The sequence below is a fragment of the Thamnophis sirtalis genome, unplaced genomic scaffold (assembly GCF_051295495.1).
Source record: "Thamnophis sirtalis isolate CommonGarterSnake01/CBP01778 unplaced genomic scaffold, rThaSir2_p1.2 scaffold_3, whole genome shotgun sequence".
NCBI classification, from domain to species: Eukaryota; Metazoa; Chordata; class Lepidosauria; order Squamata; family Natricidae; genus Thamnophis; species Thamnophis sirtalis.
In genome coordinates, this window is record NW_028261383.1 from 98,104,063 (window position 1) to 98,121,949 (window position 17,887).

Consider the following 17,887-nt stretch of genomic DNA (forward strand, 5'->3'; position numbering starts at 1 on the left):
TCTCCTCCAGGTAGTCGCCAGTCGACACTGGCCGGCAGATGGAATTCGGAGGAGGCCTAATCTGTGGGATCTAATCGGTCTAATGGAGGTAATTGGCAGCAGGCGGTCTCTCAAGTACCAGGTCCAATACCATGAAGAGCACTATGAAGCGGTATATAAGTCTAAGTGCTGTTGCTATCACTATGTACCAGTCATGTCTTGTAGTGGTATGTAGAAATTACCATGGGATGAAAAGTCAAGGCACTGGTTGATTTAAAAAGGCAGTTTAGCCCACAGCAAAAATGTGGGTGTGGCAAATGTCATAGAAAGAACCTTTCCTAATTTCTTGGGTTGCAAAGGCAAGGTGGATTGTGGGAGGGGAGGGAGAAATTCACTTTCAGATTTGCAAAGAGTCTGATAATGTAACGTCACAGTAGAATTAATTAATCTGAGTGTGCTTCTTGTCTGGGCTATCTCATGAGGCTGACATGTATCAAGTTTAATATTCTACTTTGATTTGTGTGTGTGTGGGGGGGGTACCTTTGAGTCAGTGTTGATTCCTGGAAAAATTGCCTGGATAAAAACTTGGTTTTCGTGGCAAGATTTCCTCCCTAGGGTTGGGAGAAAATGACTGGCCGAAGGTCACTATGTTGGCTTTCTGCTCAAATCAAAATTAGAATTCATGGTGCCTGGTTTTCTAGCCTGATGCTGTAATTATTGCACCAAATTGTTTCCAGTATTTTATTACATTAGAATAACTTATATCAAGTTTAGCATTTGTTTTGTATTCAACATTGGATTCAGAAATTTAAAATAAGGGGTGATATACCTTGGTTATTCTGATGAAGTCTTAAAGCAAGTGTGTCAAACTTGCGTCATCACGGCATCACGTGACGTATCAGGACTTTCCTCCCTAAATCAGGCTTGGGTGTGGCCAGTGCATGGGCGTGACGCATCTGGCCCACAGGCTGCGAGTTTGACAGCCCTGCTTTAGAGGCTGGAAGTTTACGATTGTTTTTTCTCTGGCATTTGGGCTTTTTTGGAGGATGGGGCAGATGATTAAATAAATGATAGTTCCTGGTATTATAGATAGGTTGTCCAATATTTTATTTTTATTTATTACATTTATACACCTAAATTTATATTACTGATTTCCTTTTATTATGTTGCTTTCAGGCCAGATTATGAACATTGAAATTGAAATAGCCTATAAACCCACTTTAAAAAAAAGTGCGCATATGCACAATTAAGCAACAGAAGTGAGAGGCTTACATACTCATTCAGTGCTTTTCTATGTGAGAGAAGCAATCCAAGAGAATTTTTATGTTTGATATATTTAATATTAGGTATGTGCTCCAACTCAAGTTTGATGTTCCCCCCTCGACTCTTCAGTTGCACCAGAATATTATAGATCCTATGAATTTAAGATGTATGGTGGACTTCATACAAAGCTACATCTGACAAATATTCCTATTTATTTTTGTCTTGCACCTTTGCCTGTTGAAAATCATCTAATGACAATATGATGTAGGATTCTGAAGTGATATTTAGTCATGATAAGTATAAGAATATCCTTAAAGATTTCATGCTTGTGTACTGGAACTGCTGAGAGCATGCAGCTGGCCTACGAGGCAGAGTAAATACATAAATACATATAAAGAATTTATTTTACATCCCTAAACATGTTTTAATTTTTCTGCTGTTCTGGAGAAAAGAAATGGCACAGTCTGCTCACAAGTTCCTCGGTTTTTCCCTTGCTCCCATGATTAAAAAGATACAAGTGAAGTCACTGGGGCCATAAAGTGAGATTTTTTTTATCTACCCAGGAGAGGCAGAACCTCCTCAATTTATACCAATTATTGTACTGCTACAGTGCCAGATCGCCTTCACCCTTAGAACTTGAAGCGTGTCTGTGTAGTTTTGTAGACAACTGTGAAGATTAAAAGGGGAAAAAATGCTAGTGAAGTTCTGCACTAAATAGACCAGGCAGCCCAGGATTAAAGTTAATTTGGAAGAGAAGTTAATAGAATAGAAAGCAGTTAATAAGCTTAGATTCAGCATTCTGCACAAGAGAAAAAAAGCCACTTCAAAATGGTTTGAACATGTAATGAAAAAGCAGAATTTTATTGTCATTTTGTCCATTATTCAGCATTGCTGTAAATGGCTTACATTTACGGCAGCTTCTGTACAGACGTGTGGCTTTGAATTACCAGAACAGCAAAATTTAAAATGAAAATAAATGCTTAACAATTCCACACAAGATTTTACAGTCCAACATTTTCACTGATTATGTTGAAAGACACTGTTACTACAGTTATTCGGCATGAATAAAAAACTACAACTTTTGTTTTAAGACAGGAGTCACTTGTTTTAATTTTTTTACAGTTTAAAATTACTGTGATAAAAATAATGAAAAAAAGCTTTTTTTTTAATTAATGCCATACACCAGCATAATATAGCATTTGTCCCCATTATATATTTTTGTATAATATACAAAATAGAATGTTGACAAACTGTTGAATCCGTGCTATTAATTTTGTTGGGAGGAGTGGGTGGGAGGTGACAATTTTCTTATATGTGGTCTTTCATCAGAAAAGCCTCAAAAGCTCCTTAATTTTTTTTAAAAAAAAACACCCAATATGAGGCTCTGCCTTGCCTGAAAGTATTTTTCTATGTAACAGCAATAGCATAAAAATGTAGATACACTCAGAACAGCCTAATTCACTTCAGTGTGAACCAGGCAGTAGGTGAGGCCTGCGTATGAAAGAGGGTGAAAATTCTGGTCCCTTTCTATAAAATACTCAAGTGCATACTTCAAATTAAAGTGGCTTAGCCACCAGGGCCTTGCCACCCCTTCTCAAAAATTATTGGTCTTAACCCTACTACACTCAGAGGTATCTCAACAGACTTCAAAGAACCATGAAGAAAGTATATTTCCATCCCTGCTGTTTCAGCTCCATGGATTTAATATAATCTAGTATTTTTGTGATCTGATTCCCTTCCGTGTGTGTGTGAGAGAGAGGGGGGGGAGAGATATTGAGATTTTAAAAAGGTTATTAGAGCGATAAGGGCAGAACATGAAGGAAATGCATATTTACTTTCTGAAACTTCACTATGAATTAGACCTACATGTTTTTGAAACAAATGATTCCACATTTGGGTGGCTCTTTAGAACAGAGAGGAAATGAAAATAGTCACTGGTTCAGTTTTGCAAAGGCTTATACACAAGTACAAAAGGAAGGAAGCATGCATGCAGCGGTCTAAAGGGCAATTTTTACAGCCTTCTTGGCTTCTACTGTACTTATGCAAAGGGGAAAAATCTTTGGACTGTTTCACTTTCCTTTGGCACAAAATAAAAAGAGCACCTTCTGCAGATAAAATGATACTTCTGAATCCAACATTCAGTTTGAAGGAATATGTGCATTTTTCTCTGCAGTTCCAAGTCTTCTGGAAAGTCTACAGGAATTATAAACACAAGACACAATGCCTGCATAATGCACTCCTGTATAAAGTCACACAATTTTGTATTTTTGTTGTGTGAGATCTATTTGATCCAAGGTAGGTCATCAAAGCTCATCCCCTCCCGAGAGTAGAAGGGTCAAATTCCTTGCATCATAATATATTGGACTCTATACCACCATGGAGAATTAAGATCCAACAAACGTTTTGAAACAAATCGTATGATTCTGGTGTTTCTAGGCAATGCCCATCTCTTGAAATTCTATTCATAGGGATTATAACAATACATCTCGTTTCTCCATTCCCTGATTATCCTTCTTCCCTGTCCTAATATGAAATTATGAATCTTAGAAGCTGTTTTTAAAGGTAGGTTGGCATTTGTTTCCATGTTTGTGTTCATTTTATATTTCTCTGATTTTTTCCCTATCAAATGTACTTTTAGACTGGCAAGATTGGCATACTAATCAAAAACATTTTCTTAGGAATCACTTCAACAGGTAGTAAAAGTTAAAATAAGGATATCAGCCAAACAAGCTCTTTCTTAATTTAGCATTTCATCTCTCCAATGCCTGAACATATTCTATGAAAGCCTATTCCTACCAATGACCTTGTGAAATGTTAATACCACATTCATATTTAGTGCTATCCAAATCATTTCCAGGTCAGCATGATGTGGCAAGGCACTGAAGAGACAGAAGTCATAATTTTCCCTGTTTTATTTGCAGTGCTGATTTCCCACAGCACAAAAAAGAATAGCCAAACAAAATCACATTTTGTTAAATGCTTATATATTTAAATGGCTTTTGTTTAAAATCATTTAGCACATTTAAACTGAAATTTTCTAAAATCAGCATTTCTATGTTTAAGAAATTCATAAATTCAACAAATATTTTACATATAATAAAATCCTCTTTCCAACCCAGACTTTGTCTTCACACAGACACAAGATACCTCGCTGGTTGGTAAACCATCACTTCATACACACATATTTGTTAATCACACATTCCTAGCTTTCTTAAACTTTGCAGTGGGGGTGAAAATATTTAATACATGTCACTTTCCGAGTATAATTTCTGGTATCCTCCTTGTGTGTTATCCTTTCAGGAGCATTTTTGAAAGTAAATACTGAAACCTGTTAGTGTTAACCAAAAACAGTCAAAATAGATTTTCAATAGTTTGCATACTATTGCTAAAACATTCACTGATGCTTAAGTAAATGGCTAAACATCTAAATGTTTACAAGCTTATTCAGTAGCACAAATTATGTGCCTGTTTCTGGGTATCTTGTAAATTATCACTTGAGCAGTAATACTCGGAACTGCTACGTGAATAGCACCTGAAGAGAAAATCATGCAGAATGCTGGCTTTACACAAAACGCTATTCCAACATGTGGTTTCTCGGTGGTTTAGTAGGCTTTGTAAACCCATACAAGGATATCAAGGAAACATGGCTTGGTTTTGCTAGGTAAACCAAGCAAAATCTGGTATATTCAATAAACCATGGTTAAGCAACTGATGATGGAGAAAGCGATTTTCCCTGTGCGATAGTCAGAAGAGGATTATGTGAAATGGGCATCTCTCTTGCTTTCTATTCTGTGGTTTTTGCAACTGCATCTCAGGGCTATCCAGCTGTTTTGAGAAAATTCACAGCAGCTGTTCACAGCTCCTAACTCTGGAACTGCACAGATACCATAAAGAAAAATCTTCTTTTCATTACATTTTCTATTTTACTCCCAAGTACTGAATGCAGCGCTCAGGAGATTTTGATTTATAAGCCTCACATTTTTAAAGAGGATTAAGACCAGACAAAAATAGCTCAGGTAAAATATCTTGTTTTACAAGGAGCAATTTTGTTGAATAATTAGAAATGTATTTGACTTTGTTCAAACTATGATCTATATTTACATATTGCTGGTAGCTATATGCATTTTATTGCAAAATTGGTCTGTTTTGCTTTGCTCAAAGAGAGAATATTTAAAAGTAATCACACAGGTTGGTGGTGTGGAACACATAGGCTAAGGCATACATGAGCCCACTGTTTCATTTTTTCCCTTCTGTGTGTTTTGTCTGTGTCTGTGTGTGTTTGTGTATGTATGGAGGGCTTTCATAAACCCACCCAGATTCTGCAGATTCAATTGGGGAAATGTAGGGGGAACCAAACACATAGGTTGGATTATCATACTTAATTTCCAACTCTTTTTTTCCCTACAATGGTTTAATGGGTTTACATTTCTGCCCCAGGAGCTTCCACTGAATATGGGTAAGTTCATTTAGGACAATAAGGAAAAGAGAAATAACAGAAATACATAATAAAATTAGAGTACCTCTTAGATACTGCAGCACAATGCTGTGAAGACTAATACTTCCAGACAAACCACATTTTTATGGGTTATCATATCAACACATTTGTGACCCCTAGAAAAAATATACGTGTCATGATAAAGCAATCTGTCATCTAAAAACCTTTCTTATGATACACTATACACGCTATTATACAATAAGTTGATAAACTGCATTTAAAGCTGTATTAGCCCTTCCTTTTTTTTCTTCAAACACTATCAGATTCTATACATTTGAAAATATTAATTAAACAAAATTGTATTAGTAACGTATCACATTATGATTGTTAATTCTTGTTAAGCATTTATACCTCTTGCTTTATTTTGGCCACTCAAAATATTTTTTGTTTTGTTTTTAACATTTAGAGTGGCATAGTATTTTAAATTTACTGAAAATTCTTAAGGTGCTCAGAGGATGGGCTACTACAGCTTACAAATTGTTTAAAACAACAAGGGAAAAAATCACAAGACATAGATGGTTGTTTTATGGCACACTAGGAGTTTGATAGAGAAGGACTGGAGCTGTACAGAAACCAAGTACTATTCTAAAGCACAAAATAAGCAGTGGAATCTTGGTATTCTCCAGATTGGTTCACTTGAGCGAGAGAGTGAAAAACGGAAGTGAAGCCATATACAAGTTTGGGATTTTAATTTTCCATAAAAGTTTTCTTCTTCTTCTTCTTGTAGTTTGGTCTATTTTCTTTTCTGCATAAAGCTAAAAATCTTATTTGAATTAAAATCTTTTAAGAACCATTAGAAACATATACAGGGTAGAGGTACAATTATTTTGTAAATCCTGGTTTATATATATTTATATATATGTATTTATATATAATGTATGTATATGTGTTTGTGTCTGCATGTATGTATATGTATGTGTGTATACCACCCATACACGCACAGAGAAATGTAGTCATCAATTTCTAACTTAAAATGGAGTCAGGTTTTGTATACATTTGCCTTCAATCCAGTGTGCAATCTAACAACAGAAACTGGCTTTTTTCAGCTTGCTGAACTGCTTTATTGGGAATCAACATAGCTACTGCAAGAATAGGTGGGATTTAGACTCCATATCCACTGGATATGCACTGCCCATCATATTAAGTCTGAAACTTTTCACCCTACTTTCCAGCAGTTCTGATCACATTTGAGGGAAGAGGTTTCCCTTTAGAATCTACCAATTCTGAGATCCCAAGAGGTAAATTTGTTATTTGTTCTGAAAAATATGAATAGGCTACCAATACTGTTTTTTTTTTCTACATACATATTTTAAAAGAACAGGTTCTGCTATGTCTGAGTGTCCAATGAGAACAGATATGCCAATTTCTGTGCACATTGATTTTGGTATGCACGTTATAGCTGCTCTGGATTGTGGCCATTGTATATATAATATACACTGATACACATTGGAGTACACACTTATATGGCAATAATTGTGTATGGAAAAAGTTAATTTCTCCATGTATAAGTAAACTTTTAAACAATAATGCATATTTTCCTGAAAGTTTCCTGATGGGCAATCAAGATTGATATTTTTAATGTCAATCCAGCCCAAGATTCTTACAATTATGGCTGTTGCATTAAATGCAAATATCTAGGCTGCTTTAAAAAATGTTTGTGTTCATTAACACTTGTTTAAGACAAAGCTAGTTTTCTAGTAGCTCACAGAACATGCATGACCAATATCAAAAAATAAGCAATTCCAGTGTTCAGGTTAGATTTGGAATACAGTTCAATCCCCATTCCCCACTGAAGAAGGCTGAATTATAGGCCAAATTTAGAAGGGTTATTAGGACAGTCATATTAGACAAGCCACCTTATATTCATATGATTATACTTGAAGTTCATCATCTAGAAGTCATTAAGCTATGAGCTGCCCCACTTTAAAAACAGCTGTACAATAGGCATCTTGAAGTTTTACAAAAATTATGTAAGAAAAAATGAGCAAGCTAGTCCACTGTATATAAAGGTAAAGGAAATTGCTAAAACCAGACAGTAATAGCTATAAAAGGCACAACTTCCCTTTTCTGATATACAGTTGTAAACTTTCCTCATGTTACATGCATAAATCAAAATTGCTACTTTAACTATACAAAACAAACTATACCAAAACAAAAATCTAGAAAATTTTAACCAGCCAACTGCAGAAACTCCTAGCAGAATGTTGACAATGCAGATTCCAAATTTGACAATGATGTTTTTGATGCATTCTATACCGCCAGCATGATGGTATATATAGAGGAAAAATTCCAAGCCATACTTCTTTCTTTCTCTTTCTTGTATTCATTCAGTTGAGGTGTCTTCTGAAAGCTAGATCTTGGCCCTCTGTAAACCACATGTAGTGCATAATTACAAAACAAAAACAAAAATACCTAATATAGGTACAATAACAAAATTAACATGTCTCTTAGTTTATAAAAAAGAAGTTATAATTTGACTTTTTTTTTCTTAAGGCAACCTTTCTGTATTAAGGCAGTCACTTCTGATGAAATAGGAGCTTCTTAATATTCCCATTTGAATATTTTGGTAACTGATTGCTGATGATTTCTGCCAACATTTCTGGAAACTCAATACTCATGGATTTATCCAAAAATGTTTGGAAGCAAAAGGTTAGAAGATTCTCAACCACCTGTAAATGATAAGAAGGAAGGATGAAGCCAGCTTTCTCTGATAGTCTAAAATGTTTAAGCATATTTTACTCCTACATCTTTAATCAACCAACATGTTTTGCTAGCCTTGAGTGCTTATGTAAAAGATGTACACACATATTCACATCCCCACACATGTGCACACACACAGAATAATAGCATGTTTATATTGAGGTGCAAAATAAGATGATAAAAGAATACTGCCTCAGTTCAACTATTACATCAAACAAACACAATGCCCATTAAACATTGAAAATCTTGATTGAATAGATTCATCATTTATCTGCATTCTAGTCTGCATTCCATATTCTCTGGCGACAATATATCAAGAATAGGCCAATTATTTAGGCATCATGCCAACAGTAATCAGAACAACATAGTTTATCAACCAATTTTAACTTTTAACCAATTAACTGGAAACCTCTTTATTTGAAATGCAAATTGTATAATATAATACAGTAAATTCAGTTCAATGTAATTAAGGAAATTCAAGAAATTTGCTTTTCCACATATCCTAGCTTGTTATGTTGAGAGGCAGAATAACATGAAATTTAAATATATATATTTAAATAGCCTGCAGCTGATGTTCAACTTCTCAGCAGGGAACTGCTGTTCAATAAGGATTACAATACCTGGTATCAATAAATGTAAGTTCTTATAGCTATGCTACATTTATTAATGCTGTGCATTTTAATTATTTTTATACTCACTGAAACAATTACAGCAGGGTGAAACTATGACCTTCCTATTCTTCCTTCAAATAATTTAAATACACATTCACCTGGCTTAAATTTTTCCATTGCATGAAAACATCATCCTTATTGGTGAACCAATGCTCTCCACATTTTTACTGACTACACTGAAGCAATACATAAATACATATTAATAAATCTTACATCATGCATGGAGTCCAAAAGTTTCGTCAGTTGGTAAAATCGTTGCCAGTTCTGACTAGAGTTTCCTTCTCTCTTCACAATGGCTTTCCCCAACTCTTTGATGTATGTCATACGAATTTCATCAAAGAGAGCCTGACTCCTCAAGCCCTCCTTAGGAACTGGATTAAGATGACAGAATATTCAATTACATATTACCATTTTACATTCACAATAACCAATGCAACAAAAAAATGCCCTGACCTATGCTAGCTAACTCAGTGATTATCAGGGAACAACTGCATGAATCATCCATGCATAATAGATTCATTATCTGCCTAAAAACCCTGTGCATTATTGATCAACCTTATATATAGTTAAATACTCTGTAACAATCTGTTTCTAAATATAGTTACTGGTTCTCTCATTTTTATCCCTTCATTCAACATCTATGTTTCTACTGTAGTTTGAAAAATGAATCTTTTTCGAAGAATCTCAACAAACCAGCTTCATTATGGTACAGATTTATTGTCAGGTTCAATTCAATTATGCATTTATTTACAAAAGGAATGGGAAATTTATATTCAGTAAGATCGGTTGGACTTTTCCTGGCCCCTGGCCTCTGTCTTGGACAATGGGAGTGGTTCAGATAATTTATTTTGAATTTTTTGTGCAATATAACAATCTGTCTCATCAATATGAAATGTGAAAATTCCACCTACAACAAAATTGGAGTCATCTTAACAACCAAGCATTTTAATAATTTCTGAAAGTAAAATTTTTTCTGTCTTGCAGAAATTCTGCAACCTTAATTACCATTCGTAAAATAAACAATTTTGATACACTAGAAAATATATTTATAATGGATTCCTTACTCATTCCTACTGATTATCCTTAGACTGGTAAGAATTGAGCAGTAATAGACAAAAAGCACAGCAACATTTAATGGATTGAAACTAGGTTTCATATTTCCCAGATCACTGTTCAATGATAAAGATGAAGTCACAATTTTCAAAATAGATCAAGATTTTTTTAAAAAAAGCTGTAAGGGCAGAAATAACTACTTACTTGTAGAGAGAAGGAGCAATGTTTTCATGCAGAGATATTCTTCATAGGAAACCTGAAGCCGGGTTAACTCATTAGTAACCATCAGTAAACGTTTGCATTGATCATACATGCATGGTAGATTCATTCTCTGCCTGAAGAAAGAGCACACACACACATCTATATCAGTATAAAGAAACCAATAGATTTCTTTATGGAATTATTTTAACAAGTTGAATAAGTTATATATCTTCAACCTTAATATTTTTTGAAGAAAATAGGACATGTGGCAATGTACCATTACTCTCAAAAGAGACTGTTGTTCAACTAGTTTGGCTGCCAACTATTTACCATGTTTATAAACTGTATTTACAAAGGCCTCAAATAGGACTTAAGAGTAAATGTTTTAAATGGACTTTGGACAGGAACTTATACCAACTGGAACGTCTGGGCTGCTATCAAGAGCAGGCACACATCAAGCATCTTACAGTAATCTAAACTTGAAATGGCTGGAAGATTTAGTAACTGCAGCAAAAAATAGACCAAAAAAGGCTCCTGCTGGCCTACCAAATGAATCTGGACAAAAACTCTCATTATAACCTTCATTTGTTTCTTAAGGTAATAAACTGGGAGTGATCCATAATGAAGTAAACTTCAGAGTACAGATAATCTCATCCAGAATGAAGTGATTTCTCTACTTAGATTTCCTTCCCCTCCTCCCAACAATACTTCCATTTTGTCTGAATATTCAGAACAAAAAGATTCTGCCAGACTGTTAGGAGCCTGGGTCAGAGTAAAAGCTAGAAAGATTTGTATCATATTTCAATGAGCTTACTCTTCCAAACATAACAGCATCATACATGTACTCTAAACAGAACATGACATAGCTTAAATTTCTCCATTTCTCAAAACTATCGTGCAGTTCTTTGAAATACTAACCACTGGTAGTCCTCAGTTACCAACTGCCTTCTTTAGAAACTATTCAAAGTTACAACAGTTGAAAAATAAAACACCAACTGTAGTGCTGCGTCCCTGTGTGCCTGTGATCCACAATTGGGGACTTTTAAATGAGATGGTATTTGGACAATCACAGCATCCTGCAATCACATACATCACCATTTGCATGCCTCACAATCAGCTTCTGACCAACAGCCAACAGAGAAGCCGGTAGTAAAATCGCAAGTTGTGGTCACATGATGACCACACTTAATGTATTTGTTTTACAACAGTAGCAGAAGTGACACTGTAAGTCCAGTGCGGTCACATGAATCTTCACTTAGTGGCCACTGCCTTTAGTACTGGAGTTGCCAGTCCAACTGTTGTTAAGTGGGGGCTACCTGTGTAATGATGGAGGAAGCAAGGAGAGAGGTCAAGACACACAATGTGCTGAGCCTTCTTAATGCCCATGAAGATGGAAACTGCTGATGTATCTCTCAACTCTGAAGAATGGCAGCCTCTGAATGAGTAGACCATTTGCTCTTCTCATCTTTCTTGAAAGAGCATCCTCAACACTTCCATTCAGAAAAGAGCATCCCAAGTGAATGAGTAATGTTAGATACTCTTAGGGTAATCTAGAATAAAGGGAGTAGCAGTGTGTGTTCTATTTCTTCATAATAAATGTTTTAAATTACTTTTGTTTACTTATATTTTAATATGGAGCAAATCAACAAGTAAAGAAACTTTTTGCAATGTATCTATCTTCTTTTCAAACTAAACTTAATGCAGTTTAAAATGTTTATTCATTACTGGTAAAATTGTGTTATGATTAAGAGTACAGGGGATGTTTACTGACAATAAATCTGCATTATCAACATTCTTCTCCCTTTTTCTTTTTAAAAATTACTGAAATATATTCTAAGCTTTAGTCTCCATTTTGTAAATTGTTCCAACATGGCTTATGAATTGGTCAGAGAAAAGTAAAATTGATTCCTTTTTTCAGTATCCATTTTTTGCCAATTACATTGCCATTTAATGCTATGTCAAATCTATGATGTCATTACAATTTCTCTTTTCCTTTTCTACATACGTTTGTTACATTAAAATATTACCAGATTTTCATATAAATATTAGGAACAATATTCAAACTTGTTTGACCAACTTTTAATTCCGTAAGAATCCCCAGTTTTTATTTATCTAAAATGTTTAGCTGCCTCCATTTGAGGCAGTTTACAGATTCAATATATTATCACAAAAGCCATGAAAATGGAAAGTGACAAGCTACCCAGACCTCTTAATCATGTCTCCTGGAAGAAAAAGAGATTGAAATAAGACACCCATTAAGTTAAACATCACAGTGGTTGTTTAAGCGCAGATCTGATTCAAATTTTATGCAGTATGTCATTCTGGTTCCTTACCTATTCACATAGGCTACAGTATTACCTCCTTATAGAGGAATTTCTGTTTCTCCAGTAAAACATTATTTTAACTAGCAGTCTATATGCAGTTCCGTGCCTTTTATAGTGTAAGTTAATTACCTGAAAAATTATTTGACTAAGTAACAATTTTCAATGTGCCAAGCAAACTAAAAATCGAATTTGTATTTGTTTTAAAGATAGCCGACTGTATCCTTTTCTTCATGGAACTTCTTTTAAAGTCTATTTGAAATTAGTTACAGAAGCCTTCTGTCAGGAAGCAAAAGTCATTACAGCCACATACATTACTTTTGTAAGCACTGCATTGGCTTCCAAGTACAATTCAAAGTTGCAATGTATTTCATGGCTCAAGACCAGGTATCTCCAGGATGAGTTTTTGGAAATTTATAGATATGGACAAGGAGTTAAGTGCCGACTCACTGCAAGTTATGCATGTTGCTTGTGTTCCTGTCTGGGGAACACAAGCATTGTGTATATCTTGTAAGTTAACTTCAACTACACTTGTACAAAATTCATTGCGCTGCTGGAAAGGAATGTGGAGGGCACATTCAGCCATATTAAGATTCATCATGAAAGACAGTTTCTGAAAAAGGCAAAGGGATGTCTATAAAAAAGAACACAGGAAAGAAGGTGGAAGGAGGAGCCCTGAGAAAGGAGGGTTGACAGCATGTAATATGGATGACCAAGAAAACCAAGAGGCGGTGCCCATCACTGGAGAATCAATTCAATTCAATCCAATCATCCTGAGGGATGATTCACTTCTGAAGTTTTTCATTCAACATTCAAGGGAAAGGGAAAGAAAGAAGTGTGGGCTTCCATAGATATGAGGAAACTAATGTCTGTCCTGAAGAAAAAAGGTGTGTGGTGGTGATAAGTGTCTCAATGTTGAGAGAAATGGAGTTAGCAATTGTAGATACTAGCTGAGCCATGGAGAGAAGTCAAACTGGGACATGTAATCCCTATATGGGCACAAGAAAGTGAAATTTGACACACACACACACACACACACAAATGTAATTGAACCTTATCTAGCCTCACTCAAGTGCAAACCATTAGTCTGAAAATATTCTGGTGTAGGATTGAGCAATAAATCAGCTAATTCAATTCTTCATGCGTGGACCTAGTTGTTTTGTGCCTGACAACAATCTGCAGATCAAACAAAAGAAAAGTTTATTTTCTCCCAGATCTGGGATATGATGAAGAGATAAACCCAATTAGTTGAATGACTGATGGATCCCATCTTTCTATTTCATGTTGGAATAAATCATACTTAAGAAAGAGCCTGGAAATATTATCAAAAGCCTATAAGGAGCTAGGCAGGAAGACAAAAGAATTTGGAGTTCAAGAGGTACTGCATTTTTCGGACTATAAGATGCACCAGAGTAATAAGACACAGCCAGATTTTCACCCTCTTTTTTGGGGGGGGGGAAGGTGTGTCTTATACTCCGATAAATATGATATTTTAATCCAACTGAAGATCATGGCCCAAGAATGGAACGGAGATTTCTGGATGTCAATCACTTACTCAAGGAATAGTGTCAGCAAAAAAACTTTATATTTCTGGACAATGATCTACACTATGAACAGGAAAGGCTTTTGGTGAGAGATGGACTGAACTTCACCAAAATTAGGAAGAGGCTGGGTGGTGTAGGTAGCAAAGAATGTCTGTTGTGGAAGAGCTTGATGTTACCATGGAAAACTTAGTTAGCTTCCAGAATGCAACTGTTTTCACAATAGATTAAAACACACAGAAACACATACACTATGTTTAGGATGTTTTCATTTTTATTATTTTATTATTAGCACTATTTAACGTTTACTACTTTGTCTTTCGTTTTTAAATTTTATTTGCTGCCTTGAGTGATTGCCTGGGTTGAAAGTAAAGTCAGTCAAATAAGTAAAGATCTGTAAGTTACTTCTGTTTTAAAACATTTTTTTAACTTTGTAACATTCCTAAAGGCCCATACTCTGTTACTCTCTTTCAATTAACAATATTAAAGATACTACTAATAATTATATTAAACATTTATTGTGGGATTCAGAAAGCAAGTTTATTGAGGAAAAGCATGGAAATACTCTTTACTAGAATGAAAACAAAAGTTCAAAGATGTTAAAGTAGGATAAACGTGTCTACTGTAGAAATGGATGAATCTGTTAATTTTAGTTTCACTCAATATTTTCAAGGAGTTTTTCCCCTCATCCCACTTCTATGTTTTTTTATTCGTTCTTTTTTAAGACTATACAGAATTCCAAAACAATTTTTAGAACTTGGAGAAGAGCAAATTCCTCAATACCCAAGACTGCAAGACCTCCCTCTAGCAGTGGTGGCTATTATCTGCTAGCATATAGACTGCTACATTTTGAACCAGTTGCAGGTTCTGAATACTCTTCAAAAATGACCTGTTTGAAAAGCATTGTAGGGGCTTAGAGCTAGCAAAACAGGTGGTTGAACTTATCTAAAGTGCACTCCAGCCACTTCAACCAAATTCATAGGCTGAAATAAATTCCATTTCACATGGCAAGACATTTTCCCAATTACCACTTCAGAATTTTTCCATAAATAAATAAGATTCGAGTGAATTAGAACAACTTTATTAATGAAGTATTGTGCAAACATGTCACATATGAACAGATTTTTCTGTCCATAGGAGGGAATGTGCCTCCTTGAATGGCACTGCAGGATGAGAAGCCATTGATGTGCAGAGGGTAGAAAAGTATGTACACATACAGTATACATGTTTATATACAGACAGTCCTCCCAGATTGCTTAAACAAGCTGTCTTTTCCTGAGCTTCTTTTCTCCAGAGCATAGTGCTTTCCTAAAAATGTGCTAACGAAACAAAAAACCTCAGCTTTGTGAACCTAATGAACTGACTAGAATAGCAGATTTACAGCAGCTGCCTGAAACTGACCTGACCTTAATCAGTTTGGTACTGAAGGCTTTTGTTGTAGTAAATGCACACATTAGTCCGAAAATGTTTTTAATTGCTATTTATTACTGGTGTATTGTGAACAGTAACTATCCGAGGCACTTGCTAAATCAGGATTACCTGTATTTTTTGTGTACAAAACTACCCAATCCATACAACAATCTAGGTGGCTAACAGTCAACAAAACAAAAACAGTAACACATTGAAACAAATGCATCATAATGTGCCTGGAATGATCCCATAAAATTCACATCCAATCAACATACCAAGATGAACTAGTGTAGCATCCTGATCCAATATGTGGCAAAAAGCTTCCTGTTCTCCAAATAAGGGGTGACAAAAGCTCCAAATAGGAAGTGACAAAAACATGAATGACAATACGTATTTATCTCCCTTACTTTCATAGTTTAGGGCTGTATAGCTATTTTATGTGACCAAAAGAAAAAAGAAAAAAAGACCAAGCCCAAGAAGACCCAAACTGTTAGACAATTGCAGCCTCAAATGCTAGTAAACTAAAGTTCAAGATTCTGTCTCCAAATGGAACAAGAACTACCAGATGTACAAGTTAGATTCTGAAGAGGCAGAAGCACCCAAAGCCACATGGTAAACATCCAACAGTAAAAATAATGATCACCAATGTCAGAAGAAGAATCCAGGTTATTGTAGACCAAATTCTGGAAAATGATCGCTAGTGGTTAAAAGTAATTAAACACCACCTAATTAAAAAAAACCACAAAGTGTTTTTATTGATATTGTATTACTTACTCATTAATGATCAAATCTGGAGCAAAACACAGTAGACTTCCATTAGACTGTTTATATGATCTCCATCCTAGAGCAAAAGCCATCAGAAACATCCAGGAATACTGCAGTAGAGTCATCTGGTCATCTAGATGCAAGTTTCTGAAGCCTGTTTGAAAATAAAAGTGGATCCTCTGGAGATTATAATTGAAGGACTGCTTACCCAAAGCATTGATTTCATATTCATAATGGTTTCTTGAGAAATTACTTTCTTTAAAGGATTGTTTAAAAACCAAGAGTGGGGAACCTGCAGTCCTTTGCCTAATCGCAAATGTCCACTGACTATACAATACAATAGCAGAGTCGGAAGGTACCTTGGAGGTCTTCTAGTCCAACCCCCTGCCTAGGTAGGAAACCCTATACCGTTTCAGACAAATGGCTATCCAACATCTCCTTAAAAACTTCCAGTGTTAGGGCAATTCACAACTTCTGGGGGCAAACTGTTCCACTGATTAATTGTTCATAATCATATCACTTACCTGGTATTGCCTTTGCCCATTTCACTGCAGCAACCACTTGTCTTCCACCTAACATATTGAGAGTTGACATTATGCGCCAAGTTGTGTCTGGTATTGTGCTGTCATAGCCTGAAAACATCACTTCTGGCTCAATGACTTCCAGTAGGGAAACAAGGGTAGGAGTCAGCTGTGGCAGTGTGGCAGGAACTATAGCTTTGTTTGTGGGATTTTCAGCAGTATCCCTTCCTGCAGGCACGCTGGATTGTTGAATTCCTTTTATTTTCTTTTTTGTCTTTCGTGCTAGAATGTTATTAGAAAATAAAATTTTTAAAAAAGCAAAAACATAAAAAAAAAATCTGTTTCAACACCACGGACATTCAATTGGCTTAGTTTTATTTGTATAAACAAAAGATGAAACCAGCAATTATATTTGAAAAGAAACACTGCATGGGGAGAATTAACAAAGCAAGAAACAAATAAAAATATTTGTGTCTAGCAGTTTTAATAAGCTCTTCTAATAGTAAATAATTATGAAACAAAATGTAAGGGACAGCATAATCTAACAACATATATGCTGTAGAACTGGGCATCTTTTATTAAAGAATAAAATTTTGAAACATGAATTATACAAAACTGAAGATTGACTGCTGTACAGTTGGACCAAAACTGAAACTTTTCCTTGTCAATTCATAATACTTTACTTAAACCATGGATAAAATGTGCTAGATATACTGCTTAAATTATTGCCTCACAAATATTGGTCTGTAATTTGTAAAGCAATTATTTCATCAGTATGACTTTTCATTTTTAATCCTAAAAACAGAACATTAATTCATGAAACAGCCATCTCTCACTAGACAATTAGATAGGAAGACAGAGCTCCAATTTTCTCTATATGGTGGTGATGTAAATTATATCACAGGAATCACACTGGTATGCACATTTCCCTGATCTAATTATTTCCTCTACCTGGTTATCTGCCAAG

At 35.2% G+C, this 17,887-nt stretch overlaps 1 protein-coding gene across 1 annotated transcript in view; it reads right to left on the reverse strand.

Annotated features, from left to right (window-relative positions):
* Positions 1-2,084: 2,084 nt before the first annotated feature.
* Positions 2,085-17,887, reverse strand: part of NR3C1 (nuclear receptor subfamily 3 group C member 1) — a 65,192-nt gene continuing 49,389 nt past the window's right edge. The window contains exons 5-9 of the mRNA XM_014061040.2: positions 16,924-17,202; positions 16,409-16,553; positions 10,366-10,496; positions 9,322-9,479; positions 2,085-8,406 (exon numbers count right to left, since the gene is read on the reverse strand). Coding sequence (XP_013916515.1) covers positions 8,254-8,406; positions 9,322-9,479; positions 10,366-10,496; positions 16,409-16,553; positions 16,924-17,202 — 866 coding nt within the window. The 3' untranslated portion in view covers positions 2,085-8,253. The remainder of the gene's footprint in view (positions 8,407-9,321; positions 9,480-10,365; positions 10,497-16,408; positions 16,554-16,923; positions 17,203-17,887) is intronic.